This window comes from Radiomyces spectabilis (genome assembly GCF_025331425.1).
Source record: "Radiomyces spectabilis strain NRRL 2753 chromosome Unknown BYT42scaffold_9, whole genome shotgun sequence".
In the NCBI taxonomy this organism is placed as follows: Eukaryota; Fungi; Mucoromycota; class Mucoromycetes; order Mucorales; family Radiomycetaceae; genus Radiomyces; species Radiomyces spectabilis.
This window is the reverse complement of record NW_026251934.1, coordinates 1,083,751-1,103,177: the sequence shown is the minus strand read 5'-3', so window position 1 is coordinate 1,103,177 and position 19,427 is coordinate 1,083,751. Positions and strand designations below refer to the sequence as shown.

General features: G+C 44.4%; 6 protein-coding genes across 6 annotated transcripts; 5 read left to right on the top strand and 1 right to left on the bottom strand.

Annotated features, from left to right (window-relative positions):
* The first annotated feature begins 113 nt into the window (after positions 1-113).
* Positions 114-2,535, top strand: BYT42DRAFT_576654 (uncharacterized protein). The gene is made up of 5 exons (XM_051569087.1): positions 114-1,394; positions 1,472-1,703; positions 1,784-1,804; positions 1,882-2,031; positions 2,110-2,535. Exons 1-5 carry the CDS (start codon positions 240-242, stop codon positions 2,331-2,333), a joined length of 1,782 nt encoding a protein of 593 aa, XP_051421781.1. The 5' UTR covers positions 114-239; the 3' UTR covers positions 2,334-2,535.
* Positions 2,536-5,745: 3,210 nt separating this feature from the next.
* Positions 5,746-8,537, top strand: BYT42DRAFT_615674 (uncharacterized protein; the record flags this gene model as incomplete). The annotated part of the gene is made up of 3 exons (XM_051571985.1): positions 5,746-5,932; positions 6,017-7,345; positions 7,432-8,537. 3 exons carry the CDS (start codon positions 5,746-5,748, stop codon positions 8,535-8,537), a joined length of 2,622 nt encoding a protein of 873 aa, XP_051421780.1.
* A 177-nt stretch (positions 8,538-8,714) lies between these two features.
* On the top strand, positions 8,715-10,858 carry BYT42DRAFT_576649 (uncharacterized protein). Its single transcript, XM_051569086.1, has 7 exons — positions 8,715-9,132; positions 9,252-9,366; positions 9,451-9,542; positions 9,620-9,888; positions 9,944-10,209; positions 10,284-10,440; positions 10,520-10,858. The coding sequence occupies exons 1-7, from the start codon at positions 8,761-8,763 to the stop codon at positions 10,734-10,736; spliced, it is 1,488 nt and encodes a 495-aa protein (XP_051421779.1). The 5' UTR covers positions 8,715-8,760; the 3' UTR covers positions 10,737-10,858.
* An 84-nt stretch (positions 10,859-10,942) lies between these two features.
* Positions 10,943-12,083, top strand: BYT42DRAFT_499937 (uncharacterized protein; the record flags this gene model as incomplete). The annotated part of the gene is made up of 7 exons (XM_051564672.1): positions 10,943-11,020; positions 11,100-11,268; positions 11,371-11,458; positions 11,524-11,576; positions 11,659-11,767; positions 11,828-11,911; positions 11,984-12,083. The coding sequence occupies 7 exons, from the start codon at positions 10,943-10,945 to the stop codon at positions 12,081-12,083; spliced, it is 681 nt and encodes a 226-aa protein (XP_051421778.1).
* A 621-nt stretch (positions 12,084-12,704) lies between these two features.
* On the bottom strand, positions 12,705-13,633 carry BYT42DRAFT_576646 (PDCD5-related protein). Its single transcript, XM_051569085.1, has 6 exons — positions 13,518-13,633; positions 13,318-13,397; positions 13,226-13,253; positions 13,123-13,159; positions 12,902-13,065; positions 12,705-12,827 (listed from the first exon to the last, which is right to left on the bottom strand). The coding sequence occupies exons 1-6, from the start codon at positions 13,587-13,589 to the stop codon at positions 12,777-12,779; spliced, it is 432 nt and encodes a 143-aa protein (XP_051421777.1). The 5' UTR covers positions 13,590-13,633; the 3' UTR covers positions 12,705-12,776.
* Positions 13,634-14,453: 820 nt separating this feature from the next.
* BYT42DRAFT_547544 (Gryzun, putative trafficking through golgi-domain-containing protein) lies at positions 14,454-19,426 on the top strand (the record flags this gene model as incomplete). Its single annotated transcript, XM_051565955.1, has 17 exons — positions 14,454-14,753; positions 14,812-15,116; positions 15,199-15,263; positions 15,349-15,469; positions 15,546-15,716; positions 15,836-15,974; positions 16,033-16,175; positions 16,241-17,360; positions 17,418-17,541; positions 17,609-17,666; positions 17,727-17,884; positions 17,943-18,100; positions 18,160-18,399; positions 18,496-18,559; positions 18,643-18,757; positions 18,873-18,958; positions 19,041-19,426. The coding sequence occupies 17 exons, from the start codon at positions 14,454-14,456 to the stop codon at positions 19,424-19,426; spliced, it is 3,753 nt and encodes a 1,250-aa protein (XP_051421776.1).
* Between the last annotated feature and the right edge of the window lies 1 nt (position 19,427).

Here is a 19,427-nt window from a genome sequence, read left to right as displayed (position 1 = left end):
ACTTTTTTTCCGAATAAGATAACCGTAGGCACTTTTTATCCCGTGGAATTGAGATTATCGTTGGACAGCTGCCAACGGCAGATTCTCGGCAGAATGTTGCTTGTGGATCGTTTTGCGGTTTCAAAAAAAAAAGTACAACTAGCATTTAGTGCGGAAAAATCGTGGCTCCGAGCCAAAAGTTTTCGAAAGCCTTGGTTTTGGTGTGACGATAGTTCTTGGCTTCAATTAACTTCTTTGCCATGAAGCATTTCGATCGATGGCTGAATGTAGCCGTCAATACGCTGGAACAACTGAGTATTCAAGCTCAACGACCCAACTCTTGCACCTCGTCTTATCCAGCCCAGCAACCATCGTCAGCACCTACGGTGCCTGAACAGCATGAGCCGATGCCTTACTATCCCAATGCCTCCTATTCTCGGTTAGTATATCCTAGCAATGGACAATTAGTGTATACTCCCTACAATGAATGGGGCGATCGGATTCTTGACTTTTCTGGAGCCGGCTACAATGAAGGTTACACCGGTTTACCGTCAGTTCCTATTGTTGCGTACCTGGACCCTACCGCCCCAGATAATGATGAAACCGATCGTATACAGCAAGCTATCAATAACGTATCTCGACGTCCATTGCAAGCCGATGGATTTAGAGGCGCACTTCAGCTCAATCGAGGAACCTGGACCATCTCTCGAGCGCTAGAAATTCATGCGTCCGGCGTAGTACTGCAAGGCGATCCTGCGGGTGGCACCGTCCTGGTGGCAGCGCATACCATGGGTCGCGGAGCTCAATTCATCCGCGTGGCGGGTGAAGCGAATGTCATGGCAAAAAAGCGGTTGCCTATTCGAAACAAATCGATTCCCGTCGCTGGTCGACACGTCGAAGTGGATGCCTCTGCCGCCAAACATTTACGCGTAGGTCAAGCCGTGGTGGTTGCCGTAAATTTCAATGACGCATGGATCAAAGCTATCGGCATGGACGTCATTCATCCAAAGGGCAACCTCAACAAAAATAATGGCTGGAAACCCGGCAAGTTTGAACATCTACGACGCATTGTAGCGATACAGAACACAACCATCGTCCTCAACGAGCCCTTGACGACTCGACTTGCAGCAGATTACGGAGGCGGTCACATTGAAGCTTACGAGAATAAAAGAGTGCAACGGGTCGGCATTCAATTCCTTGAGTGTATCTGTCCTGCTAATCAGAACCGGGGACCGGATGAAATTATGCAAGAAGAAAAAGGAAAAGTTAAGGATTATCGGTTTGCTGCGGAATTGTTTGATCATTTATTGATCAGCATGGACCACGCTGAAAATTGCTGGGTGCAACAAGTACGATCCGTTTGGTGGCGCAATTTCATCCGTCTCGGCACCAACACGGTTGCCATCACGCTAAAGGTAAGTGTCGATTGCCAGGATCGACCAAGACTTCTGATACTTGGGATTGACAGATCATTTTTGTCTCTTCTTTTTAGCGGTGTCAACATACGTTCCCACAACACGACATACCGCAGAATAAGATTAAGCTGCCTTTAGCTGGACAATTCGCATTTGAGATTTCGGGACAACTGGTGTTGATTGAAGAATGCCATGCTGAATATAGTTTCCACGCTTATTCGTACAAAGGACGCGTCCCTGGACCTAATGTCGTCTATCAAAGCACCTGCATAGCAAAAAATGGAGATGTAGGACCGCATATGAAATGGTGTAAGTGATAACAGATCTTTTTAGGAAATCGTTGCCAGTTATACTTATGTCGCTTAATCTCGATTTTGCCGTTTTTCTAGCGTCAGGGCAGCTGTATGACAGTAAGTTTTTGAGTTTCTTTACCGCGAAATGGTTTCCATGACACCTCAGAAATTAATGTGATGACTGGTTTTGCTAGGTTGCAATATCGAAGGACAAATGATCATTCAAGATCGCTTCGATGCCGGTTCCGGTCACGGATGGTCGGGTGCGAATTCGGTGGTATGGAACACCGTCGCCCACGCTGGCATGGTCGTACAAAACCCGCCTTTGGCACAAAATTTCTTAAGTATGGTCACCGCCCAAAAGAAAAGATCTCCATTTTGCCACAGTAACGATGAAATAACTTTATTATTACTTTTTGTAGTTGGCAGCTCCTCGAAACGAGGGAAAATACGGATGCCGGAGCATGAATGGGCCTTTACCGAATCTCCCGATCAGAAAGTCAACCCACCAAGCCTGTATATGGCTCAAAAACAAATTAGGATGGAAAAAAGTTGTCAAACCCGGATTCAACAACATGAAAAAAGGGAAACCATCCTTGAAGTTGGTTTACAGCTGCTACGCTTGATTATTATTGGTTATTCATAAGAAAAAAGTTGGATGGGGGGACATGAAAACATTGATGCGGGAAGAGCTCTTTTTGAAAAAAAAAAAAAAAAAGATGGTTGGTGATATGGTGATCTGAAATCTCCATAACATTTTGTAATTTAGTTTAGCTGATTATTGCCTTTTTCCCTTTTTTTTTGTGATTAAATGATTCATGAGCAGCAGATGTTGTTGCGATTTTCTGCCATTCCTTGCCATCAGAAAACGTTTTGATCGCCACCTGAATGGGAAAACTCAAGGATAAACATCGGGTCAGGGTCAAAAAAGTTGCATCTTGCTTTTATTCAGCACATTTTTAACTTTAACATACCAAGATATGCCTTGTCATTCCTGCGGAAACATTACCCATTCTCGATCCAGCCACAATGATTGTCAGCTCAATCCAAAAAATGCTCGAGATTCATCTGTTGGCGGTATACAAAATACCATTTTTGTGAATGAATCGGCCAATTCTACAACGCCGTCGATATCTGTTCTATCCCAAAGACGTTCCTATGAACCGACAATTGAATTTATCGACGAGTCTCCTCCAAACTATGATCTGTTATCATCATGCTTTATGCTGTCTAACTAACTTTTTTTTGCTTTGTCATTCGCAAAGAGCTACTGAAACTTCCAATGTTGAAGCACGGCCTACTGTTAATCTTGATGCTACAACAACAAATAACCATCAGTCGAGCAGCCGTGTTTTTGTGGTGAGATTCCACCTGCAAAAATATGTCCCAAGAGGGAAATAGACGTTATTAAGATCTTTGCTGACGGCTATCAGGATCCATGGGAAATGAATATTGCGTATCAACGCTGTGGCGCAAAAAATGTGGATCGACGAGAAAGTTGCCGGTCCAATTGCTCGACCGCGCATCAGTGTTTTGTTGTAACAGATGGAGCCTCTCTTTTCGCTTACCGCTGCCTCCTCCTCATACTCTTTGCTCCCTCTTGACGGACCAAGAACACGAATTTAATGCACTTTAAAGACATATGCAGCTTTGGAACCCTGCTTTTGCGTTTACTTCATGGGGGTAGAGATAAAAAAGAGTGTTCATACATTTGTCGAAATATTCTTTACAGAAACACTGACCGTGAAAGCTTGATAATCATTGGTCTAATGCAATCATAGTGAGTAAACTTTTCGGGTCCATGTGGATGGTCACCATCACATTGCACATGCTATGCAACCCTCGGGCAACGTGGAGCCTAGATGTGCGCAAACGCATATTGACGACTCTGAGACTGGATAAAGATTGGGTGATAACCTTTCAAATGGTGGATTAAATCCAGAGATAGCCCAACGCCTACTACATATTACGCTCAACGATGTCCATCCTTTTGGTTTAGATTTGTGAGCGGACAGTAGCTCAAATTTCAGGCTACTCTGCAAAAGATATTTCAATCATCACGTCGACGCGTGCCCATGCGTGGACAGCGCTTTCGACCAGCTACTCCTCCATGCATTACCATTATGAAGAAATTTGAAAATCCCGTATCTACAAAATCGTAAAGGAAATCGATGAGGGCGGTGACTTTGAGCGCAAGTCAGGCTATGGAATGAACTTTTGACCCATGATCTTGGAAGCCTGAGACAGCTTGGAGCCGAAAGATTAGAACAAGCTGATCGAATCAATGTCAGATATTTTAGTCTCTTATACAGACGGTTGTCACTATGGTTGTCCAGGGGTTGCTTCCCGATCCTCCATGTTTGCGGATTGGGCATTATGGTTCTTTTGGTGGAGGCCATAGCCCGAACGCCTATCATCATTATTCGAGAGGGTGGATCAACTGATTGTCCCACCCATCCTCTCCCCTTTTCTTTGTGCTCGCTCTCTCGGAGATGATACAGTGCAATTCATCCGGATTCCCGAAAATATTCGACTTTCATAAACCTGGGCATCGTTTACGAATATACTTCACTTGCCTTTGACCTGAGTATCACTCTGTCCTTTAGTGCTAGAATAGCAAAATTCTATAGACCACTCTCGAGAAATAAAAATAGATGATAACACACAATCACATTGGTTGGTGACTTCCTGAGATTTGGTTTTTCTTTTTATCGAATAATCGAAGACCTTGCAAACGTTCAGCGGCAAGTTAAAAAGGCCATTGCCGGTTTCTGCGCATGCCCCCTCGGGTCACCCTTCATTTGGCGGCTTTGTTTTCTGTTCTCCAGTTGATAAAGAGTCAATCTCCTTCTCCTACCTCTTCCTTCCCCTCTTCTTTTGAGATATCGCATGAGGTGTCTCGCAAGCGACTCTCTGTTCGGCCAGCTTTTTGTATGACCATCAGCGAGTCGCAAGGCCAAACGGTTGATGCATGTTGGCGTTTCTGTGCCTAATCTTATATTGTCTCACAGGCATGTTTCTATATTCTGGCCTGTTTTCTTCTTATTTCCCATGTTTTTTCTGCGTCCGTAAATGTCTATTAAAAAAGTTTCCTTTATAAAAACCTCTATTAGGGCCATCATTGGCTGGCGCAAGAGTCCATCCAACCTTTGCGGAACCCTTAGATCATGTCCACAACGGCACAGAAAAAAAATCTTTTTGATAGAGAAATATACCTTCCCTTTGTAGTTGCCAAAAACCGACATGTTTGAACTGTAGGTTTATTTCCAAGAAGGTTGAGGTGTTTCTTTGTTGATCCGCAGATAGACGAGATCCAGCACGTCCAAGCCTCGACCAGAACATATCGCGAGCGCATCACTCCGTACCTCGAATTGGTTTGCCAATATTATACAGTATCCGTTCAGGCCACCTAAATCTCGCAAATGAGCAGCTTTGTGTCGTACCAAGTCAAAAGAAGATTTGATCCAGGGGGGAGCGTCAAGCAACAAGACTTGTAAGAAAAATTGATTTTCCGGTCACACCTCATATGCCCTCACGGCAAGTGAATCATAAATTCCCCAAAATTGACCAATCCACGTCTTGGTATCTGTCCATAGTTCACAAATAGCTCAAATAGAGGAAAAATAAATCGATATTTCATAAATCAATCGAGTGGCACACGATAAAGAAGCCGTTGTGTTTCTTCTGCCCTGAGATTGAATTTATTTCTGGTGCTTCGGCGGAGCCAATGTCAGGCAATAGAAAATTTTCGCCTTGTGTCACCACAATTCCCATTTTTGGACAAGCAGAAAAAAGAAAAATCGAGGGGTTGACGGGAATTTGGGTCGATAACTTTCCAAATGAAGAAGTGGGCGACAGATAATCAAACCATGAGCGACAGTGCGAGAGCCGATGCTTTTTCTCGACGGACAATCACTGGTCACTCCTCTTCATTAGCTTCATTACTTCCTGCATCTATTTTTTCTCGTTTTCTTTTTCATTCATCTTTCTCTTCCACTTCCTCTTCCTCTTCATCCCGTACTCAGCAAAGCCCCTTGTCTCTTTTCTTCCAACGACTCATGTTCCATTTTCGATCCCACATACTCTGGTGGATTGCGGCATGTTGTCTTGTTGTCTTTATTTTTTTCCAACTGCCTACATCACCATCATCGCCCGACCCCATTGACTTGGAAGAACACATTGAGTATGAAGACACTACACAAATGACCGACTATGCTTTACTAGATCGGCTTTTATCTCCTGAGGGTAAGCGAAAAGAGGCTCTTTGTGCATACTTTCTTTGTCTTGTTTGGATAGAAAAAATTCATCCATTGTCTTTGGCGAAACTAGGAACTTCCAGTGATTTGGACGCCGGTACGGCCTCTCCATGGAAACCCAACCATGACACACAACTGAGATACCAATCGTTATCCCGCCAATTGACGATGCATCCGTCGACGGTTCAGGGCCATACTTATACAGAACTGAAACAACTTGCGAATAATGTGCCTTTGGTCGATACACCTTCCATCACCGTATTAATACGTGGCGATGAGGATAGTGACCGGGTAGAAGCGCAAGTCCGATCAGTTTTATCCCAGTCGATCGTCCCTGAACAAATCTGGGTCACCACACGACATAAAAATACGCTGCAGAACCGTTTCAAGAATCAAAACATTAATATTATGGAACGCAGTGATGATCAATCATGGATTCATCTGCTTCAGTTTGTGAACACGGATTACGTCTGGATTTTGCAAGATGCGGTTCCGGAGCGCCAGTACTTGGAATGGATCCTTCGTCTTTCTTTGACCGATGAATACGGTGACGCTTTGATTGGAACAGAAACTGCTCGGTTGCGCAATCAGACCCACACCATCAATGTTCGACAAGCCATGCAGCAGGACGAATTAAATCAAATGTCACAAGCGGTGGATATGGTCAATGATGCGTGGTTATTGCGTCGATCGTGGATTTCAACCATCATAAGCGCCAACGCTCGGCAACCACGATCCTTACCTCGCGCGCTAACCGGTTACATGATCAGTCACACGTTATATTACGAAGCAAGTGTGCCTTGCATTGGACTTCCTGTTCCTTCCGAGGATAAAACAGTCGATAGTGCTCAGCCAATCGAAGCATCGAAACAGCAAATACTTGCTGTCAATGCCGCTCTTCAGGATCCAATCCACCGATTTGCGTATCAAAGTCGAGTGGACGCTGCTATGGCATCCGCGTTATTCGTCATCGACGGTGTCGAGCAACAGAAGCAAATAGTTCCTTTGCTGTGCCAGTTTCAAAACAAACATGCAAATGTGCACGCGGTGGTTACAGGAGTTCACCGTGGGTTATCAGGTACCGACTTTTCCGCTTTCCTTCGAGACGAATCTCCAGCATGCAATGTATCTATTCACGATCTTCGCATTGATTTTGGACGAGAGGCGGGGTTACCGGCGGACGAGACATGGACCTCTTCCAATCAGGTGTTACATCGCCTGCAACGATTAATTAACTGGGTTCAACCGCGTGTCATGATTCACGTACAGCAACAGACCGATCCCATTTTGGCGAGCATTATAAATGCAGGCACCATTACGCAAACTGTCACCATTGGTTTGCCGGCGCGTGATGTGGCCCACGTGATGTGGATGGCCGATCTCCCACTGGTCTCCCTAGAACGTAAGTTTACAACCGCAAACAAAAGTAACCCACAGTTTTTCAATCCAAAGAGCAGACTATTAATCATTTATCGATTAAAATAATAGAATGGCACAAGATGACTGTCAAACTGATGGTGACGACTGATCGGAAACCGCATTCGTTGGCACGGTTATTGCGATCAGCGGTCAGTGCACACTATCTTGGGGATACTGTGGATCTATCGATTATTATGGAACAATCGACGGATCGTGTGACACAAACATTTGCAAATAGCGTGCCCTGGCCGCATGGACAGAAAAATTTGCGTCACCGTATCGTAAAGGTCCATCCTATGCCGCTGTTTGCTGAAGCCTGGTATCCGGCCACCAACGACGAATATGCGGTCATTTTGAACGATCAATTGGAACTGTCGGAACTCTTTTATGTATGGATCAAGTATACCCTATTAAGATATCGCTATGCACCTGCACCACGACCGGCAGAAACGAACTACATGTTTGGTGTCAGTCTTTATGCACCTCGATTGATGGAAAACGATCCCAGTGGGCGGCAATTGTTTGATGCAGCCAGCTTGATGGAAGCGTACCAGTACAACCGTTCGTCGCCTTACTTGATGCAGACGCCCAGTAGCTCCGGGGCATTATTCTTTCCTGAGCATTGGCGCGAGTTTCATGATTACATTACGGCACGTCTTGCCGATCAAGCGAAAAAACAATTACAAAATGTGACCGTGCCCAATGCGCGCTCGAGCCAGTGGACCAACGCCTGGCGGCGCTATTTCGACGAATTGGTGTATATGCGGGCCTATGTCATGCTCTATCCCAATTACGGATTTAGTTTTTCTACAAATCATTTGGAACTCGGGAATCATGTGATTGATGATTACGCACAAGCAGCCGCTCTGTACCGTGTGCCGCTGATGAAAGCCGATGTGATGGCATCTTTACCTGCCGTTGAGAACTTGCCCGTATTGGATCTGTGGGGTCGTGTTACTTCAATGGATACCCTGAAAGATCGAGGACTCGAGCTTCAACGGGAAGTGTCCGCTTGTCCTCCGCGTTCACTGGACGAGCATGTGTATGATCCTTCGGATTTATTGTGTCCGTTTGCGCAATTAGTCCCTGTTACTGTATTGTCAGAAGATGAAATTGTACCTGATCTCCCTACCAAAGTAGTCACCATCTATGTCACTCACACTCCGAATGCATGAATAGAGTTAATAAAACAAAGCACAAGAGGGAAAACTCTAAAAAGAAGATGGATTAAAGAAGAAGGCAGAACATGTAATTAAAAAAACAAGGAAGAGTTTTGATTCCACTTGTTTCAATTTCTCGGTTTTTCTCATTACACACCGAAGTTTCTTTTAATTTCCCCTTCCCGTGTGTGATTTTTTTTTTTTTAAAAAAAAGAAATTACTCTGTTCAGCGTTCTTCATGTCCAATGAACACTCATTACCCGAATCTACTTTCCCGGTGCGTCCGCCTCAACGACGGTTGTTGAACAAGTACGCAACCATCGCTACCGATAAATATCCAAACAATCTGCGCCGAGAATTGCTCTTGTCCAAATTTGATCGCAACTTGACAGTTGAAAAAGCCCATTTTCAAGATCCTGGGGCCCACACGGACGATTCTCTTCCTCGGCCTTCATACCACGACCACGACGCTCCTTCACCTTCTATACATGCTGCACCCTCCCCCACCTCCATTGCACACCTATCCAATACCGGCCATGCCCTCTCCAATGTTCACAACAGCCATGGATCGTCCATTGAGCCAAGTAGAATCGCTTCTTCCGCCAGCGAAGTAAGTCTCTTTTTTTTCTTTTTTTTCTCGGCCATTGGCACGGGGAAAACTAGCACCATGATTGAGAACTTTAATTATTGAAAATACAAATTCATGGCTAAATATTCGTTTCCGGATAGACCGAGCGTCATGGACGAACATTTCTTAAAAAGAAAAAACGGCCCGTAAACGGCACAGCTAGCCCGGCCGAAGTTTTCCATCGCAATTTGGTCGATGCCGTCTCCAACGTTGAAGGTATGTATTCAATTGAAAAAAAAAGGCTCCAAAATCAAAATCAATGCATCAGAAATCATAATTTGAAATTGTGTGCGTGGTTAGGTTCCGAAGAGAATGAACGTTATGTATACCCCTACAGCAATAATAATAGCAATGAACATGAACATACCGTGGTGTTTGGTCAACCAGTTTCCGTAAGTTATCATCCTTCTTTATGCAAGATTTTCATATATCAAGGCGTGGATATTCATTGATGTGGGAAAAAAAAAAGGACGACGGCCTTGCTACGGAAGATGACGAGGAGGAGGACGAAGAGCATCGACCAAAATTGCGAAATTATGTAAGAGGTTACCCGTATCGATCGAGCAAACGAGATCCAACATGGCAGGAGCATGGAAGCCTGAATCCTTGGCGAACTAGTCCACATCGTGTCCGTCGCACGCCTCGGCGATACAAATACACAGATGGTTACGCCAGTGATGATGAAGGCATTTTGCTATTGCCAACAGATTATCGAACAGATACCAAACAGCAAGGATGGTAAGTGATGCCAAAACAGAAAAGCATGACGCAGGTATTGATGTTTTGTATGTAGTTTTCCTTATCAACACACAATTGGTTACGGACTCCTGGTTCTTTTCTTGTTGGCATGGATGATCATCTACCGAGCAAAACCGTTGTCGGATGTTGCCATCGAAATGGGTCGCGTGCTAGCCTCTGACAAGGAACTGATATTTGACTTGCATATGCAAGCCAACAATTGGAATTATTGGACGGTGCAAGTGGTGGATGCAGATATCAGTGTGTTTGTGTTTAGCCAAATTGTTCCAGGCGCCATGTGGCAAAACGACAGTGTCCAAGGTAAAGAATTGGCCGAGAAAAGAAAGAAAGATGCTAATCAATGTACGCTGGGCGAAAAAACAAAACCATGATAGTCAAAGGAGCTGACCCAGCAGAGTACCTGGGAAGTTTTTATCGCTTTGATGAACCATTGGCGATACCACCCGTCATGTTTTCAAACGAACCAGCCCACGCCATTAGCCAAATTCGGATAAAGTCTCCAGGAGATGATAAAAGCGGCAATGAACGATGGTAAGTTTAATCAAAAAATCACTGAATTCAAAAACGAAAATTAACAATAATGATAACCCTCCCATCCTTTTTTCGTTAGGTCACGAATTATCCGATATCCCTATGGTCTCATCACCCGAGGCGTTCTGAAATACCAGTTATTCCCCTATTTTGCATCATATCAATCCGTGGCCATTTGTGACATTGCTCATGTGGACCCAACTACTGGCATCGTGTCTGCAAGTCCCGATCAGAGTTATTGTCTAACGGAAGAAACGGTAGCGTCAAGCGATAACTGCAATCAACCACGTCAGTGAACCGTGGCACAATTTTTGGTGTGTCAGCGTCATTTGAACTTTATAAGTTTTGTCCCCGAAAAAAAAGTCCCACGCTCTGTAGCATAAATAGAAAGATGATCCTCCTTCGAGGCGATTGTACTTCTTTTCTCTGTATCTTTAACTACCTTCTTTCATCTTCATATTCCCTCCACATATCAATTAAACCATTTTTCATCAACTACAACATGAGTCAACTTGCAGTGTACGGTGGTTCGGGCGGTCTTGGACGTGTCTTGGTCAATTACTTTAAATCAAAGGGCTATGTAAGTTCCAATTGGCTTGTCTCTATTTTCTTTAGTGTCTGTCGCTTACTGTATTCCGTGGGAATTCGGATATCACTAGTCGGTCATTAACATTGACCTCGTTGAAAACACCGATGCTGATCGTAATGCCATTGTGAATGGTCAATCGTCCATGGAAGAGCAGGGTTCTCAAGTCATGGACGCGTTGAATTCGCTTCTTAAGGATAACAAGCTGGATGCTATTCTGTGTGTAGCTGGTGGATGGGCTGGTGGTAACGCTGCCAGTAAAGGTATGGCGGGCGTTAATGAGTTGAAGGGGGTGGGGGGGGTGTACCTCGATCTTGTCTAACGAAGGCGGCTTGTGTATCCAGGATTTTTGAAATCGGCCAATTTGATGATCAAGCAGTCGGTCGAGTCTTCCTGTATCGCCGCTCACATTGCCACAAAGTATTTGAAGCAGTATGTGTCTCAGCGAGAAGCAAATTTTATAGTACGCGTAAAGGGAACTAATGGATGGTTTGTAGGAATGGTCTTTTGGCATTAACAGGAGCTGCCGCGGCAGCTGATGCTACGCCTGGTAAGTGGTTGATAAGCAAAGAACTGAGTTACCAACACTGATTCTTAATTATGATGATATTTTTTTTTCCATTCATCCTTAGGTATGATCGGTTACGGTATTGCCAAGAGCGCGGTTCATCATCTTGTCAAGGATCTTGCCGGAGCCAATAGTGGTCTTCCTACGGACGCCAAGGTGACCGCCATTTGTCCGTAAGTAGCATACAGAGTCAAATCGCTCATCGATTGGTTTTACTCAACATCCAATGGTAGCATTACTATTGACACTCCCATGAACCGTAAGGCTATGCCTCAGGCGGACATCTCCACCTGGACGCCACCGGAACATATTGCAAAGTAAGTGAGATCCGGGCAAAAAAGTCATGACAAAAATCATGCTGATAACTTTTACTCGTCGATTCTCTGTAGGCAATTGCATGATTACTTGACAGGTGCGACCCCGCTGGAAAACGGAAAACTAATCAAGGTTGTCACCCAGAATGGCGAGTCCACCTTTAGCGAATTGTAAAAAGATTATGTTGCTCGTTCGATGATTGCCATGGTTGGCTGTTTGTGTATCCAATAAAACGCTGCTTGTGGCCAATCAAATATACTCTTTCATGTGCATATAAAGCAGGATGACATCTCAGTGTCTCGCCTACATCCAATTAAAGAATAGTATCACTTGTCGATCGTACTATCATAACTCGGGGCTTCTTGCAGACTAATCCGCCCTGTGCTATATAGGCCACCACGGAAATTCGATGGAAATAACAAAAACAATTAAATCAGAATGTACCATATTGTTAGTCCTTCTTCACTGTCCATTTCTTGAGCGACGATAAGATAACGAGCCTTATTTATATTCGTGGAATTAGCAGGGGAACAAGGGCTGTGGGCACAAATCGCATGGAACTCGGACCTTCCCATTCAGTATCACAACTTTTTAACGGAGCAATAGCAATGAACACCAAGTACAGCACCGAAAACTGGCTAGATGTCCACAAAATTTACTGAGAGAGTTATCTGATAACTGACAAGACGGGTAAAGACGAACCGACGAGCAACCTGAAGGGACAAAACAAATGACAGCCGGCAAAGGTGTCCGACGGTTGGCTCCTCGGCAATTCCGGATAATTTCAATCCTTGTAACCCTTCGCACTCAAAATTTTTTGATTAAACTGTATGTTTATTATCCAATATCCCGATCCACCATCACTCTTTACAAGTCATACTCGTCATCCGATTCATCATCAAATCGACGGCGATTATACTATAAAGGATATCATGTTAAGATCTCGTTTTCGTTGCACGTCAAAGAACACGTTTAACACAAAAGAAACGTACCACAATCTTGGAGGTGCCTTGGTCCTGCTGGTTGAGTTGGCCGAGCAAATCGATCAGCATCTGCTCTGTAACCTTGCTTCGCAACTGGTTCGATTGAGCCATGCGGATCAATAAATCCTCGACGGCGCGAGCTTTATCAGCCTTCACCATATGAATACGGGCCACTGTTCTCCAACTGTTAGGAAATTGGGAATTACGCGACATCATTACTTTTCACTTACAGCGCTCACGAGCATTGTTATCGAGGATTTGATAGAGCTAAAAAGGAATTACATGGGTTATTTACTCATTGATATACTCTGTACAGATATATGCAGCACTTACCATTGTTCGTCTGGCTTCTTCCATCTGACTAGTGGTAATTTCAGATGCATAAGTGTGGGAGATTCATCCAACGCCTGTAAGCGCAAAGTTACCTTTTCTTGTCCTCATCATCTTTGCCACCTCCACCACTGGAGGGACTTCCCATAGAAGGCGATGGCGATCCAAAACCGCCCTAAAAATGACAAGAATTCCATCAATAACTGCATCCTGACATGTCGTGATTAAGCCGGATGAGGAATAATAGCAGCAAAAATGGCGACATTATCGCTAGCCAAAGGCTAAACTGACTTGCCTGTGAGCCACCTCTTCCCTGGAGTTCGGCCAATCGTCTAGCTCGGATTGCTTGAAGTTCGTCGTCCTCCATGCTTGGCACAATACGTGAGAGAGAAAAAAAAAATCGATCGCAGGTTGACTTTCTTTTTTTTTCTTTCACTTCGTGTATATTTCAAAGTCCGGAAAAAGCATCAGCTAATTAATAACAGCTCGTTGAAAGGATGGTTGTATGGTGTTTTCAAGGTATACACATCCTAATCTAAGGGTGGAAAAATCTTGTAATAGAGGTATGATTAATGTATTAGTAACTGGAAATAAGCTAATTATATCCAAGACACATCACGCCTCCATCAATGCCTGCCAGGGTTTTGAATGAGCAAAGCTGAGCAAGGTGGAACCGAGAAAACAGATGTCGCGCTTGCCTAGCAATGCTATGGGTAATATAAAAAATCAAACACATATAGCTTAATTAGCTGCACGGTAACTCAAGCAGCTTACTGTTGAACTGCTAAAAGGCCCTTAATGAACCTGTGGTTATCGATGTTTCTTCGCCTTGTAAAGACACCTTAATTTAATAAGCCTTACCCGATGCCAAATATGAGTAAAAGAAGCATAAAGACATCCTACAATAGTTCGATCTAAACCCATTAATTTTCTTTTGCTGACTGCTATTTCAGTGCTTTGAGACCTGCTGCATTACCTCGATCATCGGGAAGGTCGCATTGGAAAATCCCTGGGCTGTTGGAAGCCATCCAATGAGGAAACATATTTCAGTCTCCGCACTGCAAGCGTGGAATTAACATCAGTGTTTCTTACAGCACTACTCTTCATCGTCTCACTTGAGCATTGTGTGGCATTGAGTGATTCCTTTTCTACGGCGGCTCGATACTATAGAAAACTATTACCGCGACGTGTCTTGATTGACTAGACTCTAGTCTCTTTATTCTCTTCCGTAATGGACACTTACCCTTCCGAGTTTTTATGCCACCCTGTGCCTGTGCTGGCAGTGTACGGTCTCGAAGTTACAGACACAGCAGCAACTGCAGAACAGAATGCGCAGCCATCCGATACAGAAACGACCAAACAATCCAGCTCATCGACTAATGCGGTTCCTATGCGATCCGAATTGGCTAAAACGCTCACAACCATCTTCACTAACAAGCCAACGTATACCGTCTATGACGCTGTGGCCAATTCCACTCAACACGGCAATTCAGTCAATGCCCCGTATCTAAAAGTCATCCAAGTGCCCGAGGTAATGGGTGCATTTGAAATAGCTGGTCGATCCCACTGATGCTTCTTTATTTTTCTAGAATTTTACGTTTCCTGAACGCGCTTCGACCCCGCCCAACGCTCCATTAATGCATTCTCCTTTGTCGCCTCTTTCACCGCAGTCGCCTTTACATCCGGATGGGTTAATATCAACATCATGGGTCAAAAAACATTTGGAGACACCAAGCGTTGTGGTTGGGTTTTACACATTGTGGGATCCCTCGGCCGAAGTCGGTAGCCCACCGAAACCGAAGCGAGAGGTGGGCCCTCTGGCATCCCATGTGCTTATTGATCCCGCGGAGCGAGAAAAGGATGCCGCGTTGGTCCAGAAAATTAATGATCGTAGGTAGGCTTTCGTCGCTCATGTCATAAACAGAAAAAAAAAAAAAGATGTGTTTGGGAAGCGTTACTTACTCTTTCTGCTTTAGGAAATATTTCCAGGACAAAGGTGTGAAATTTTCAGCTGTCATTTTGTTGGATGCAAAGCAAACAGGTACAGTAATCATTTCTTTATCTGAATAGACTGAATGAGTCAGTCAATGTTTGCCCTTGGAAAAATATTCACCAGACAATGATAGAGGATGGGGCTGTTGAAGAGCGACTATCCATGATAAAGAAACAGAGCGGTTTGGACAGCAAATATTCCTTTTTCACCGTCGCTTCGGGACCGCAGCAAGAAATAGAAGCATTTGTCAAAGAGTAAGGAACCACCGTACATTTTGTATCTCTGTGGGCAAGGAAATCAAACGGTAAACTGATGCATGGGCGTATGTAGCTTGTACCGTTCATCATATGATGCCGCTTTACATTTTTACGCAAACCGTATCAAGAAAATTCGCAAGAAGCGAGCCAAGCTTCCGTCCACAGCGAATGCGAGCAGACCATCGATGATTGATTTGGGAAATACCGAACCTCAGCCACTGCCAGTTCAGGGATGGCTGTTCCGGTATGATTATAAAACTGCTTTTTTCCAAGAATGCAGGCAAGACATCGAAAACGCGCTCAAGTGAGTTACAATTATATGAATCAAAGGAAAAAGAGAGAATCACTCAATTTCAAATACAGGTCTTATGAGAATGCTTACACCATCCTCGCGGAAATACTTGCTCCTGTATCCTCGGCAAGTCTTGGCCTTGTCCATTTGCCTGTTCACAGCAAGCGATGGTACGAAGCTCGCGTCCTCGTGGATTCCTTAAACATCAAGGTAAACCCCCTCTTTGATGCGCATGGATCAGTAATTGTTGTACTAATGCGCGGAAAAGATATGTCGCTTTTATTTGGCTTTGAATGATTCAGCATCAGCAGTGGCTCAATTGAATGGCCATTTGCATATGTTCCAGACTTATGCTATGAAATGGAGCATGGGAGACCAATCCTTTGAATATTGGGAATGGCTTTCCAAACAGTAAGTGCAGATAACCCGCCATAGTGCTGTCTTGAAAAAAAATCCCAACCCATGTTCTTTGCCAGATATCGAATTTTTGCCGATGTTGTAGATGATGCCACCCAGCATGGATTCAAGATCCCTCTTTCTACTGCTTATACGTCGAGCAATACGGGATCGTCTATGGGTATTGGCAGTCCTTTACTTGGCAACGCGGCCGGTAATCTGAGCGGCGGCTCGAATCTCAGTGGTTGCAATCCTGCAGCTATTTTACAACATCCTGGGTTCTACTACCATCTTGCAGCCATGTGTTGTGCGGAACGACGACGACGTTTTATCGAACTTGAACGTGCAACGCTCGCCAAAGCCTCGGCCAATGCAGGTTCTGCTTCGGAGACCGAGGCTGGCCCTACCGGTCTGGAGCAACTGCTGGCTCAAGAACGACAAGTCAATCACTCTGGTCTCACCATTGAACTATTGACAAAGAGCTATGAGCAATTCAAACGTCATCGCAATGGTCGCATGACACTGTACCTCGCGGCAGAGATAGCGGGGACTTACTACGAAACCGGCAAATTCGAAATGGCACTCAAATTCTTTGAACGCATTGGCAAAACCTATCGAAAGGAAAACTGGCATATGGTACTGACATCGATTTTGAGGTGGTCACTTCGTTGTGCCAAGGAACTCCAGTCCTGGGACCGTACGATCGAATGCTTAATTGAACTACTGTCCGGCAAGCTTCCTATGACGGACCAGAAACGACAAGATATCCAGCAGGAACTGATGGATATTATTCACAAGCAAGAACCTATTGAACACTCCCCGATGGTGATCAACATGGATCAAATCAACACATTTGTGCATTGCTCTGTTCAGTTCCAGTCGCAAACCAATTTTGTGGATACCGCTGTCCCTTTCCAGATCACATTGACGACCGATAAAACCTCACCGCCTCTACCTTTCCGATTCAGTGCGATGCGAATAATATTCAACGATGCCCAATATAACATGATCCTGCGTGACACCAATACGGAGGAAGGACATCAAAAGATGGAGCTCATCGATTGCACTGACGGCCTCACGACGGTGGCGGAAGGTGATCACAGTGGATGGCAGACAAAAGATGTGGACCTTGGTATAACAAGCCATCAAAAGAAGGTTATCCAAGCCGCCATATTCCCTAAAGAGTGCGGTCAAATCAAAGTAAGCGGATTAATTGTAAGCACGAGATGAAATTCTAATTATTTCTTACCTAATTAGATGGTTGGCATTTATCTGGATCTGATTTCAGCTCATTGGAACATTGCCCTGCATTACCCGTTAGATACCAAGGTCGTAGAGAACGAACCACCGAGTCGCCGCAAATGGCTCGAAGAATCCAAAGGTAAACTTGCATGAGTGACACGTACAATTCCCACAGAAATTGCTTTGGGAACTCATCATGATGACAGTGGGTGACAATCCAAAGTTCAAATTACTGGGCGGTCGCGGGGAATTGCACGAAGTCCGGTAAGTGAGGAACATCTGTTCAAAGGTTTTGGTCGATGTGCTAATGATAGATGTTCACAGGATTATGCAAAAGCCTCCTCGCATTGATATCAAAGCAGCTCATCATACCCCTGCATTGCTTAACGAGCATTACAAAGTCTGTGTGGCGATCACTAATCGGGAAAGCGAATCAATTTTGGGAAAACTAAGTGTAACAATGAAAAATATCGAAGGCGCAGGTAATTGCGAAAATAGAACAGAGTACTATCACACAGAACTCAATGCAAGCATGTGTAGTGAATGGTGACTTTGTATCTTTTGACGATGGATCGGCCGAGATGAAGCAAGGCATGAGCGAGTTGGACTTGGGAACCATCGCATCAGGAGAAACTGTAACAAAAGAAATCTATCTCCACGGTGATGAAGTCTCAGGATCTAGACTGGTGACAATGACAGTAAGTCCCAGATAGCTGCGATTATGGATGCAGAATGGTTGACTTTTTGAATGATATAGGTCGGCTATACCATGTCCTCCACTGGAAAATCGAACCCATTGATAGAAAAAACTGAACTGGTTCGCATTCCGTTTGTGGCACCTTTTGACACAAAGTTTGAGCTGTGCACGCTAAGCGAAAAACCCAGCCATGCCACTTCACCCGTTTTGGACAAGGCGGAACGGTGGCTGGTCATTGCGGCCATCAAGTGTTGTTCTGCGTGGGATCTGGAGATTCAGGATATCCAATTGGAATTTTTGGTAATTGATATGAGAAGCTTATGACGTTGCGTACACGCACAACTTTACTGATATTGTGTTAATTACTTGTTTGTTTACCCACATGCATATCATCAGACGGTAGATCATCCTAATGTACAAACGAAATTATTATCCGGGGTGGAAGGCTTTCATCCTCAGCGTAAGTAGAAATGGCCATTGGACATCTGTGCTAAAGTGCATATCGAATGAATCATGCATCTTTCTCATGGCGACAAACATTAGAATGGAAAACGGGCCATGTGTATAATGCCGATTATCTGTTCCGACTGGTTACGGATGATCTTACTGAGCCGCAGCCACCCATTCCAATTGGGTCAATAGCAATTTATTGGCGACGGTAAGACAGAAACTGGGGGATGTTTGATGGCCTCCCTTTTTCTTTCCTATTTTGGAAAGGATAAAAGTGGGGCCAGTAGCACAACCGATGTTTAACATCATTCGTTTGATTACAGACATGGGGAGAAGCAACAATATGCGAAAACGCTGATACCATTACCGACAATTCAGTCCCAACAACCGAGTCTGGTGGTGATGGCAGGTGCGTTTTGATCAAAAAAATAATTGTACCTGTAGATGCAGGCAATTTATTAATAGACGATCCTTTTTTTTTTGTCAATTAGATGTACCTGCGGAAATCTATGTCGGGGAACCATTCACATTGACGTATACGGTGGATAATCCGACAGTGCATCTCGCCGAGTATACTGCATCCATGGAGCTAAGTGAGGCATTTGTGTTTTCCGGTTACAAGCAACTGAAGAGTCGGGTATTACCGCTAAGTCGATGCTCGTATGATTTTACTTGTTATCCACTGATTGCCGGAAAAGTGAAATTGCCACGTCTCAAAGTGATTGCCAAGCAGCAAGGTGCTGAGAAAGAGATCCCGGTCGAATTCATTGGCAGCGGCAGTCTGGCTATTTTGGACCACAACTTACAAGCCAAGGGGGTCGGTGCGGAGCAACAAAACTCACTGCTTGTTTTTGCCAATGCGAGGAGAGAGTTTTAAG